Genomic DNA, 12,261 nt, shown 5'->3' on the forward strand with positions numbered 1-12,261 from the left:
TGTTGATATACAGCTATTTGTGCTTCAACTGTGTCACGAGAAATGCTTAGAAATATTACCCACACCGCTAGTTCCCAGTCTGTGGTTTAGGACCGGCCAAGGGGTTACAAGAAAGTGAAAGGGGTCATGAGACAATTAACAGCACAGGAAAGCAGATACAGTTTCAGATATTTATCTTTTCTTTTTTCTTTGTTACTGAATAACATGAAGTCTTCAGGCCTCTAAAAATTACTGGGTTAACTTAGTCATGACTCGTAAACATAAACGACTCAAGTCTTGAGGAGAGCACGGAATCTCACAGTTCAATGCTGACCCCTTGTGGATCAAATACAATACTGCTACCAACTTATTCGGCAGGCACACATACTCTGACTAAAAGCACCAATTAAAATGCACTGTGATTTCTACTATTTCAGTGAGCCCTGTCTGGTGGTTGCAGCCTGTCGCAGCAGCAGCTCCCTGGCCAGGTCTGGCCTGCCGCTCTTGGCCAAGCAGTGAGCCAGCTGAGAGGCCTTGGGTTGGTGTGTGGCAGCGGGCAGCCCCCTCCTCCACATGGCCAGGACATGGAAGGCCTGGGTGGACAGGCTGTCCCCAGCCCGGAGCTTCACCAGCTGAGCGGCGCTTCGACGGAGACGCAGGGAGAGCACTAGAAGGGCTACTTCCTCCTCTGAAAGCTCCCCAGACAGCCAGAGAAGAAGAGAGTCTGACAGGGAATCTGGTGGGTGGGCAAGAGATGAATAATGGAGAAACTGGTGACCTGAAACTGATGCATTTATATTTTCAACACTAGCAACAGCTTGTTTGGGAAAATTAGAAAAATATCTGGGAACCTTTGATATTAAAATATGGCAAATGTAGGCAAATTCATATGTACAATAATCAAAGTGATGCAATAAATTGTTCAACTGTAACATGAAAAAGGAAATATTCAGGTAAAGTATCTCAAAACATGTCACCCACCTGTCTCCTCCCATAACTTCATCCTAGCTGTGATGGGCCGATTAATGGTTCTCACTTTCTGAAATGAAACAGCATAAAATGTTAGGATCTTCTTTGATTGTGAGAGTCAACGTCTTTAACACAATGTATAATGTATAATTCCTTGTGAATGCTTCTGCACCTTGGGTAAAGTCAGAGACAGCTTACAGACGGGCTCTCCCAGGAGCTTTGTGTCCATCGGGACTGGTCTGTCACCTCGCCACCCCAGCTGACCTCTGGTTACCTTGTAAAACATGGCCGTGCCTTTGTAGTGGGGGGAACTGTAGTTCCCAAATGGGTCCACTTCCGTTAGATACACCAAGAGGTGATTCTTCTGCTGGCTGTGGAAGGTGATTCGCTCATGTGGGACATCATGTTGGTCGTTTTGAGTTCCTGTTGTAAAAAAATGGACATTCAAAATCTTATTACTTCAACCAACTGAATCAAAACCAATTAGTATGTCATCTTCAAGTGAGAAGGAAGACGGGAGAGCAAACATACCTGAGACTGAACATGCATTCTGCTGGCTGCTTGTGCAAACATATAATTCAATTTATTATATGGTCTGTGCCATCCAGTTATGTGACGACAAGCAGCAGCAAGACAGACCTGTTTAGACCTATGGTAGATATTTGTAACCTGATTTCCCAGCGACAACTGTGTTATTATGCTGATGCTGTAGCTACCTTTAGGACTACTTTTATGTGTGTTTTACTGCCTTTGAGTCAAAACACACTGAGTTTGGTTTACTGTATATTGTCAAACAGAAGCCTGCTAATAGATTCTGACATGTAACTCTTTTGTAAAACATAATTTATTCTTTTGTCCTCTTTCCCTCCATATGAATGCCAGGGTCCAGGTTTAATGCATGACACCACACTGTTAGAATACCAAACCCAGCCAACTTTTCATACAATATATTCCATCTCTAAACATCATTCCAAGCAAATGTAAAAGTGTTTGCACTCTGGAACCCAGGCTTCTCAGGAAGTAGGGTCAGATATGTGTAGCCAAGGTAAATCATTTCTTATGACAGAAATGCCCGCACAATGACCAAAAAAAACAACAAAAGAAAACCTACGAGTAATGTAAAAATAATTATATAGCCATGATAGCTGCTCTGTGAGGGTGTGCTTTGAGCTAAATGCTAACAATGCTGATACTATTATTGACATAGAGCTTCTGATTTACTATTTTCAAATAGATTTTGACCTGTTGATGGCGCTAGAGGAAAAGTCAGAGAATCACCAAAGGGATTAGGATTCATACTCGGGGAAGCATGAATGCCTCGACAAAAAGGTCACAGTAACCCATCCAATAGCACATTAGTACCACACATTACATGTAATCCTAGGGATTTAAACAGGCCAGCGATGGCCAATCACGAGAAAATATGTTCTGTCCTGACATGGTCCTATAACCAAAACATTCACTGTTCTGCCATTTTTTACCCCACATTGTTTGTACATTGTGCATTCTTTTCTGCATCTGGGGAGCCTCCTTTACTTCCTTTTTCAGTGTGCAGGCAACTTTTTAAATAAGTCAGTAGCTGAATCTCACACCCTACCTTTGGAGGTGATGTTGCCACTGAAATGGAGGAGAAGCTGATCTCCTTCACACATGGAGATCTCTGCCGAGGTCTCCAGGAGGCCGCTGAAGCCCTGGGCTCGTAGTTTGGACAGCTCCCAGCCGAGGTCTTTGCTGGGCAGAGCAGCCACCAGGACGACGCGAGGCTCGTCTTGTCTACGCTGGAGGACGACCGTGGCTGCGTGGCAGCAGACAGACTCCTCCAGCTCCTCTGCCAGGGAGGTGATCCGGCAAGGCTGTAGTGGAGACAGGAGACGAACCACCAGCAGCCTGAGGGGTAGACAGTCAGAGACAGGAGGAAAGTTAAGAAGTTGAGCTCAGCCGAGAGATTAGATTGTTGCTGAATAAAGGGAAGAGATGAGTCTATTATCGTGGGCCTGAATACAGACTAAAGACTTTCATTCATATTACTGACTGTACATATATTATTCCCTGGGGAAGCTATTTTAGATAAGAAAGAGTAGTATGGTACAGGAGAGAAATAATGAGAATATATCCTTATTAAAGGAACAGTTCACAATTTACGACTATAGGTCTAATATTCATAATTACATTTTCCTAAACGGGACTAAAAGCATAAACAAAATCAGATACCTTTATTTTTAATTATCACTTCTTTAGAGATGACTTAACATTCTTAGCATGTACTTATGTTCAACATAGAAATGCTAAAGCCTGGAATTCAAAGCATTTGGCTCCCCCTTTATCCATACTGCCTTTCTTAAACCCCTTATGTAAAGAAAATCTCACTCTAGGTCTGTTTAGTTGTAATGTTCCACATTTGTTCTCATGTGCCCATAGACTGAACATGTCTAAATGAAAGGCATAAAACCCCGGAGAGGTGGAACAGTAGTTGCTTGAATGGTGAGTACTTCTGGATAAAGTATTGTCTATGTGTTTAACTCTAGATTAAACAAGGCAAGAACACCACTAAGTAAGGAAAATGCTAATTGATTGCGTTAAATGTTTCTCCTAAATCATTATACAAAATGTTTTTAAAGTAAGCAATTATTAGCAAACGACAGCAAGAAATGTTAAAGAAAACACTTGAAATCTTTTATACTTTTAAAACTGCTATACCTCTTGATTACATGGTGTGTATGCAGTACTACTTTCATATGTGTATGTATATTTTAATTGTGACCTGCCAGGGGACTGCAGATGAAAATTAGCTTTAAGCTAAATCTGATACAGCACCTCAAATGATTAGGGATATGTGTATTATTGCACACAGTCCTTTACATACAAAATAGATAAAGAATACAAATTAAGATGGAATAAATGTCGCTGTGAAATGTTTTTAGGTTTTGTCTTTTATTTTATGATATCAAATATGTCAAATACAAATATTTTTTTACTATTCTGTCCCTATAAAATGTCCCTATTCTAGCATTGTTCTGGTAGGGCGTCACACATCAAACTTCTTCATGTTGAAGTTTCCACCAGAGCTGATTGTCCACAAGTAAGAATCCATGATTTTAACATGACTTCAAAGATGAACTGTCATCTTCAAATACGCAAATCCACACTCCCTAATTTTTTGTTTCTCTCTCTGTGTGGCCAGGGGCAATGTTTGCTTCCTCCTCTATGTGGTTGGAGGACTCATGATGACGGTCACTGCTGGTAGTTGGTGCGTGGATGTGGCTATGAGGACGGCCCAGAACCCTGCTAACCTGCGGCGCCTGTCAAACACACTCATTCGGCTCATGGGCCTCCGATACGAAATACACGTTGTGAGTAACCTGTAACTGTTTAACTGCGTACAACTAAGTACGCACACTTTTTTGTAAAAAAGTCATTTTTTTTCTAAATAGGAAAACATCAAAATATGCATTAAATATCACTGCTTTAAATTTAGCCTAAGATTTAATTCCAACAGAACATTTTTTATTTATTTTTTTTAATTTACAGTTTTGAGTCTATAATCATTGTCATTATTTACTCATGTTGTTTTCTGTATCTTGCAGGCTAACACTGTGGCAAAACGAAAACTAAAAAGGCTGTTTTTCACTGACAGGTATCAAAGAGTTACTCATCACTAATATAGGGCTGGGAAATATAGCCAAAACCTTCTATCCTGAGGTAACATAACGTGTAAGAATCAAAACGCAAAGCGCCATCCAAGTGATGTAAATATTGCCATAACGCAGTTTGGCCTCTAGTTTTTCAACATCACAGTAGAAACAATGTAGAAATATATACGAAAGGCATTTTGATATCGTTTTGAGGACATATATCGTCATATCACCCAACCCTACTCACTTTTCTCATAAACAAAATGAGCCAGTTTCAGTTTCATCAAAGATTGTTTTCTGGCCTCTATGTGTGATCCAGTTTCAACAGCCTCCTTGATATGACAAGAACAACACTGCAAGGAACTCGTCATTTCAAGGTTTTAGGCTGGTGTACTGAGAAGCAAACAAACCTAGAGTCTACTAACTGCGTCTCAGCAAACAGGTACACAATCAAATGAAAACAGTTTTTTCTTTCACTTCAATTAATCTGTGATGTCTGAGAGTAGTTCCTGTTCTGTGGTCAGACGCAGGATTTATTACATCCTCATTTGTGGTGTGAGCGCCTATCTGCCCATTCTGACACTGCGTATAGGAAACAACAGCAGCAAGCTGAAAACATTCCATCCTTCAAATCAACTACAGTGGTTGATCAACCATAGCAGGAAGGCACAGACAAGAGGAGATGTGGTAAGAGACATTACAACACAACTCATGTATGTGTCAGATAAAGGTCTTCTTTTGATACAATACTGTATGTTTTTCAGATTCTTCTTTTACTGGGTGGACAAACCAGAAAAATCCGCAATGGATCCGACACAAATGACGCTTTAAATGACAATCACCCTACAAGTCTGACCCTGGGCTTATCTGTACTATCTGTAGTCCTTCTATGGATGTTTCTGCCTCATATTGCAGTTTGTGCTGTGATCTGTTTAGGTTGGAAGGTACAACAATATATCCACTGAGTGCTGGAGTCACAGAGAAAATCATCCAGGCTTTCATTTTCTATCCACTATAACGCTCAATATTTTGACCTAAGCCTCTTTTTGCAGCTTCCAACTGGCTCCAGAGTACTGCACCAAGGATTCTAACAAGATCAGAAAACCACATTACCTTTTCTGTTGCCTCCCCTCAATAGCTTCTTGTTATATATTAGCTTTAGAATTAAATCTACCATTCTAATATTTATCCACAAAGCGCTATCGGTCTTCACCCTAAATATGTGCTGTATACCTGAGCTCCTGATGCCATAAAACTGTCGTACAAACCTGACTAAACCCCCACAATCCACTCCGTCCATTTATATTTCCTAGAAACAACTTAAATACACTTTTTAGAGTGTACACAATTTGGATTCTGTGTGTGTTAATGGGCTAGTACTGTAGTGTGTATGCATCTTTCTTGAAATAAGTATTTCTGTTTAGCTCCATTGTCTAGCTGACCTGTACCACCCTTTGGATCAAAGGACTAGCCTCTCATTCTCAACAGCCATGTATATATTCTCAGCAGCCAGTTAAATTTGCAAGAATTTAAAAGGAGACATTATTTTGCAAACCTGTCAAAGTTCTCTGTCAGCTCAAAGGACACCAGTCCGTTCTGCTGGTTCCTGACTGTGACTTTATCCAGGATGCTCCACTGTTTGTCTCTTGAACCCAGAACAATCAGCAGCTCGTTGGACATCTCCTTAGACTTCACAGAGGCGACCAGGACTCTGACAGAAACATTAAAAACACAATACCTTCATATAACAAGACTAGGAGTCTCTGTGAGGCTGTGCTTATGGGCAGGGCGCTGCTTTGATGCTACATCCCTACATTAGCATGCTAACATGCTCACAATGACAATGCTAACATGTTCTAAGTTCAGTGTGGTAGCATGCTAATTGAAAGATACAACTGAGGCTGATGGAAATTAATTTGTTTTGCAGGTAATTAGACATAAATATATTTGTATTGGACAAATTGAAAGATTTTTCTAAACTAACTAACTAAAGACAAAGTCAGGGGATCACCAAAGCCACGAGAATGCATTGTCTGGGAGTCATGAATGGCTGTACAATATTTCAGGAAGATCCATGCAATAGGTGATATTTCTATTTTGACCAAAGTGGTGGACCAACTGACAAACAAACATGGCCATCCCTTTAGCCACATTGCCACACTTTAAAAAAATTTTTTTTTTAATTTATAATCATTATAGATGGTTTGTACAACACATTCTTCAGCATTTGATGAATAATGAATCATACTCATCTGGGAGTTGCCATCTGCATCTCTGGTATCTGATTGTTGGCCATTGATCCTCTGATGTCTGTATTTCAATTTATTTACTCACCTCCTTCTGTGGGAAGCAGGTTGATCCAATGGTGGAGAAGCACTAACAGGCTGAGTTTGGTGGTCTTGCTCCTCCCGTTTTGCCCTTGTGTGCCTATTCTTTTTGGGGTTCGGGGGACAGGGAAGGGTGAGAGTGAGGGGTCTTCTCAGGGGCTGAGAGGATGGGTGGGTGAGGTAGAGTAGTGGACTTGTAGACACCACCGAGTGATAGGCATCGCTCCTGGACTTGACAGCCGCCAAAAGGACAGCATCTACCGGCTGGATCTGAGGCAGGGGAAGAAACACCTGTTCTGCATTATTTAAGCAGCAGTTTGGACAGAGATGCTGTGTGATATGAAAATAGTGTTTCTTCCCACACTTTTGTTTTGCCAAAAGCATACTGTTTAATCAAAAAGAGACGTGTAGAGGGGGAGCTGTTGGATTTTGATGTAAGATCAAGCAACCAACTGCTGTGGTGGAGTTAGTTCACAGATTATTGGACTCAGAGGTTGATTCAAATTTCAGCCACAGCTGTTCATTTAGCTTACAGCAAACATCTGTGAAAACTCAAGTCAGTGAATTATAAGCAGTCTTCCTCTTTCTCTTACCATGGCTTTGTTTTTCTCTCATTTTGGAACAATTTGAATATTTTAAAGATTGAGTTCTTTTTCAAAGGTTTGATCTCAAATTTACAAAGATGTTTCTACCTACTTCTCACTCCCAAACAACCCACAAAACCCAACAAATTAGTTAAGTAAACTTATTCGCTGTTATAATACGCTTGTGTTAAAAGTATAGTGGGAGATAGGTGGATAGTGATCAAATCATTTTCTCCATACCATGGTTTGTGCCATTACTGGAGCCGTGAAGGATCCTGGGAGGTAATTCAGACAGATTCGGGGGTCCATGGGGAGTTTGAGTGACAAACCCTTTGTGGGAACGGTGTAATTTTCTCTTTTCAGACAGGAAACCACTGCAAACAGGCCCAGGGAGTACACCCTCACCTCTGCAAATGAGCTCTTACAACAGATATAAACAAAACATAAATGAAATCATCTATTTTGGCCAAAATATTTGAATCATTTATAAACAGAAAATCAATATTCTCCCTGATGTCAAATCTGGCTTTCCATACAAATATCATGAACAGGAACATGATGTAAGCAAGGACATCCTAACCACATTCTACTACTCATTTATTGAACGTGTGATAACCTTTTCCTTCATTTGTTGGTTTTATTCCATTAGTCTTCAAAACAGGAACTGCTTATATCAAACTGTTAAAGTCTGTTCCAGAATTATTGGAAACCCCCTGGCCCTGAGAGCTCTGTCCACCCTATGCGAACAGCAGACCTTGAAGACTGCCTGTAGGATCCTTCGTGATCCATCACATGTCATGTTTTTGATGTTTGAGTGGCTCCCCTCAAAAGCTGTAAGACCCAGAGGAGGAAGGTGACCCCCCCCCCCCCACCACCTCCCAAATCTTTGGACTGGACTACAACACTCTGTAGACTGATGTCTGATGCACTCACCCCATCCCCTTTGCCCCTTTTTTTCTTTTTATATATTACTATTCATCTATTTATTTTATTGATGATGTACTCTGTATGTGGTGGAATATGCTGCTCTTTGTGTCATTTAATTGCCCCCTGGGGATGAATAAAGTGATTTGAATTGAATTGAATAAATACATAGAAACAATAACTTTTTTTAGTTGATGGCATTGCTGACAGTAAAATAAAATTGAGTGTCTTTAAAACATAGAGAACGTTACCCTCTGCCCTCCGTACGTGCCCTCTGTGGTTACAGGAGTGACGTAGCTTGCCCTCCTCTCCCCATCAACTATCTTCACAGCGACATCCCTATAGCTGCTGCGGTAACGTGCGCAGAAAGGCACAATCACTATCACAGGGAAGTGGACATTAGCTCCGTCCTGAACTTTGACCCGTATCACTCTGCTGACCAGCTCCTCCGAGGCGGTCACCATCAGGCAGCTCAGGGTGTCGGCCACCTCACATCTCAGGACTTCAGCCACACCCATGGGTGCTCTGATAAAGCATGTGTCTGGTACATCTGAATGACTGTCCTCCTGTTCACCAGTGAGCCTAGAAATCATTTAAAAATAGGTCAGTTATACAGAGATATAAAGCTCATAATGTACAGATGACATTTTGTACAATATAAATGAATGATAAATTCTGCACTAAAGAACAGCTTTGAATTGCATATTTTTGACATAACAATGTGAATGTATAGTAGTATATAGTAGTATAAATAATGTTCATCATATTTAAGCTACATTTCTAGCAAAAGGGCAACCATCTTAAATATTTCTGAAATGCTGGAGTACGCACATTTCCATATCAGCTTCTCCCAGACTTGGCCTCTCCTTCTGATCTGAATTTTCCTGATTTGTTTGGCTTTTGGACAAATCTGGGCATTGACCTGACAGTGAACTGTATGAAGTAGCCGACTATGAGGAGGCCAGGTGGCAATAACGTGTGCACCTTTTGATGAACCATTGCAGAGAGTTTGCTTCTGTATCAATGAGCAGGGGAAATGAGGGGAAGGAATGAAATCTTGTCCAGACTCACAAGCTGGCAGCTCCATGTGGGATAAAGACCAGGATGCTGAACATGTGGAATGTTGCAATAATGTTCTAGCTCTTGCTGTGCAGCCAAATATTGTTCAAACAGACACAACTTTATTTTAAATTTAGTGGAGGTCCCAACGTTTTCAAAGACACCAAATATGACTGGCTGAATATTAAGGAAATGTGTATTGTGATGGAATGATGTAGCCATAAAAACAATTCTTGGGTTTGAATATTTTACTCAGTGTAAACATCCTATACCTTTTAATAAAGAGCTTGAAACAAGCTGATACACAAAATGACAAACAGTGTGGACAGTGTACCTTGATTTTGTCAACTCACCCTACAGTGATCCATCCGATATTTGTCTTCTCTTTGCCCTTGTCATTAACTCTTTTTGTGTCATTTTCTGTCTCCAGGAAATTTGTCTGACTTTCTGGAGAATTACAGTTCTCATTTTCACTTCCTTGAATTTTGACCACTAATTCTTTCCCTGTCTCTTTCGCATGGTTGCAGTCAAAACTGGAGTGTGATATTTGTTCAATGTCTGATGATGATGGTGATGGCATTGTATGGCTTTGATCATCTCCATCCTCAACGTGCTGTTTATGCCCGGAGTCAGATTCAAGGGGATCATGGGAGCTCAGGTGATTGTTGTCATCTTCGGGTTGCTTTGGTGCTTTTGGATCTCTGGTCTCCTGAAGTGCTGAGGCATCCTCTGCACATAACTTGAGGATTTCTTCGTCCAGCTTAGTTATGACTGTGTTTAGTTTGTTCATAATGTTCTCTATGTCCTCCCCTACACTCTGGACAATTTCACTGAAGGAGTCTGAACAAGGTGTGACTTTACATTCTGTATCTATAATAAAACAGACATATAGAACAAAGGTGATTGTGTTTATATATCACAACAATAAAATAAAACTTTTACTTGACAAACTGCATTTTTGAGAGCTAATATATATTCTTAAACTACGGTACTCTCTAAAACTATGAACTATATTGCATTGTGTGGACTATTGCACAATTACTGATTCACAAAAGTGCTAATAAACTATTTCTATGTAATTAAGTCAAACATTGTGGTGGTTCATATGCATTTAATGTTTACAGGGCATTTGCCTCACAAATACATTTAAAATGTATGCTTAAAATAATTTAGCTTGTCAATGCTTTAAATTCCACTCAAACCTGAACTTCTTAAAGTCCTTCAGCCAACACTTAATCCCATTTGCATGCTTACATTTCAACTTCCACTGACACTTGAACTACTTTCAACATTTCAACTTCCACTGACACTTGAACTACTTTCAACATTTCAATTTCCACTGACACTTTTGAATATGCATGTATACTCAAACTGACCTTTGCAGTTTGACAGATGGTTCCAATTCCACTCCTCTACAACAGTCCTTCAACATCAACCACCACTTCAACTGCTTACATTTTTTGAACTTTAATTGACACTTCAACTTTTTCTCATGCTTACATATCATCTTTAACTGACATTACTTTCACTTCTTTGTCTTCACAAAAAAGGTGAGGAAAGACATGCATCAGTCAGATCAACTCACGTACCTGTTGTGGACAGATGTTGTTGATAACTGCCCCCTGGTTGAGACTGGTGGGCGCATTCTCTGAGAACTCCTCTCCATGCTGTCACTCTGTCAGAATGAAAAACACTCAGCTCCCTCAGCACTCCCAGAACTCTCTGCTTGCACGCTCTCTTCTCCCGCTCTTCATCAGCATTTCTCCCTGACTCTTCATCGTCCTCCTTATCTTCTGCTGGACTGAGCATCCCTTCTTCACTGCCTCTCTGTATTTCCTCTCCTCCGCCTCTACCTGGTTCTTCTTCTATGCATCTCCTCCAACCCACCGTTCCATTACGATGATCTCTGCAGCGTCTGACAGCTTCAAGCCCTCGAAGAGTTTCAGTCAACATGTTTAGGAGACTGTTTTCACTCCTCCTGCCATGAAGAGACTCAGCTTCATCCATCAGTTTATTCACATGCAGATTTGCATCCATGCTGAGCTGAAAAATACAACAGATCAGGATCAGAAGTATCTCATCCGGCCTGTTTGGTGCCCCTTTTTCAGTCCGTGTTGCACATGGCTAAAGCAATTCACTCCTTTAACAAAATAATGGTGAATAATATCAAATATTCCCTAAAAATACATTGCATTCCCTTGTGTACCTCCTTTTATATTTGAAGCTGAAGACCCCTTGTTCGCTATGTCCTTGGCATTTAGTGTTCCTGTGTACAGCTTTTTTAGTTTACAGGAGCCAATGCTGTTTTTATATGGCTGCCAGCAGTAAAACATGTTGCCAAGGCGACCCCTGGAGGCGTAGCAGGAAGGGACAAAAGAGGAGCCACAGAGCAAAAAGTTCACAGGAATCCTCCAGACATCTCATCCCACTCTTCTATTCTTCTGTCACTCATGTTACTGCATAGTAAAATGCGTCAGCTCTTTAAATTCACCCACTCCTCAATCGTTCAAAAAACATTTACTCAAAGATGAATTTTGCACGTTTCTTTCAGTTTAAATAGCAGAAATGTCACTGTCAATGTTTTGAGGGCATAGATATGTTGAGGAGGAGGTTGTAGACTTACATGGTGGCTTTAGTGCATTTTTCTGAAACAAAGTCTACAACAACACAAACAATGTGTGGAGTGTCATTTTGTGGGTTGCCTGTGGAATTTCTGGTTTTACAATCCTTAAACATCTGTGGTGGAAGAAGTATTTAGATCTTTTACTTAAGCCATACCATAATACC

The 12,261-nt window shown here is 40.6% G+C and overlaps 1 protein-coding gene and 1 long non-coding RNA gene across 3 annotated transcripts; one reads left to right on the top strand and one right to left on the bottom strand.

Moving 5' to 3' along the window:
- Positions 1-281: 281 nt before the first annotated feature.
- Positions 282-11,742, bottom strand: dthd1 (death domain containing 1). Of its 2 annotated transcripts, none has more exons than XM_031289966.2 (10): positions 11,064-11,742; positions 9,828-10,344; positions 8,667-8,997; positions 7,732-7,911; positions 6,915-7,177; positions 6,136-6,291; positions 2,546-2,835; positions 1,121-1,371; positions 961-1,018; positions 282-763 (listed from the first exon to the last, which is right to left on the bottom strand). In XM_031289966.2, exons 1-10 carry the CDS (start codon positions 11,509-11,511, stop codon positions 408-410), a joined length of 2,850 nt encoding a protein of 949 aa, XP_031145826.1. In that variant the 5' UTR covers positions 11,512-11,742; the 3' UTR covers positions 282-407. The 2 variants fall into 2 exon arrangements, with proteins under 2 accessions (XP_031145826.1, XP_031145827.1); XM_031289967.2 differs by having other exon boundaries at positions 408-715; positions 11,064-11,511.
- On the top strand, positions 2,741-4,292 carry LOC118493659. The gene is made up of 4 exons (XR_004895603.1): positions 2,741-2,842; positions 3,367-3,429; positions 3,956-4,027; positions 4,130-4,292. It is a non-coding gene; the product is annotated as an uncharacterized LOC118493659 (long non-coding RNA).
- Positions 11,743-12,261: the final 519 nt, after the last annotated feature.

Source organism: Sander lucioperca, chromosome 17 (assembly GCF_008315115.2).
Source record: "Sander lucioperca isolate FBNREF2018 chromosome 17, SLUC_FBN_1.2, whole genome shotgun sequence".
NCBI lineage: Eukaryota > Metazoa > Chordata > Actinopteri > Perciformes > Percidae > Sander > Sander lucioperca.

Excerpts from the sequence above, each read along its gene's own strand:
- dthd1 (XM_031289966.2), bottom strand. The coding sequence starts at position 11,511 with ATGGATGCAAATCTGCATGTGAATAAACTGATGGATGAAGCTGAGTCT. Across the intron at positions 6,292-6,914 it reads CCTGCTTCCCACAGAAGGAG|AGTCCTGGTCGCCTCTGTGA; the intron begins GTGAGTAAATAA and ends TGTTTCTGTCAG. Across the intron at positions 1,019-1,120 it reads TGTCTCTGACTTTACCCAAG|AAAGTGAGAACCATTAATCG; the intron begins GTGCAGAAGCAT and ends GTTTCATTTCAG.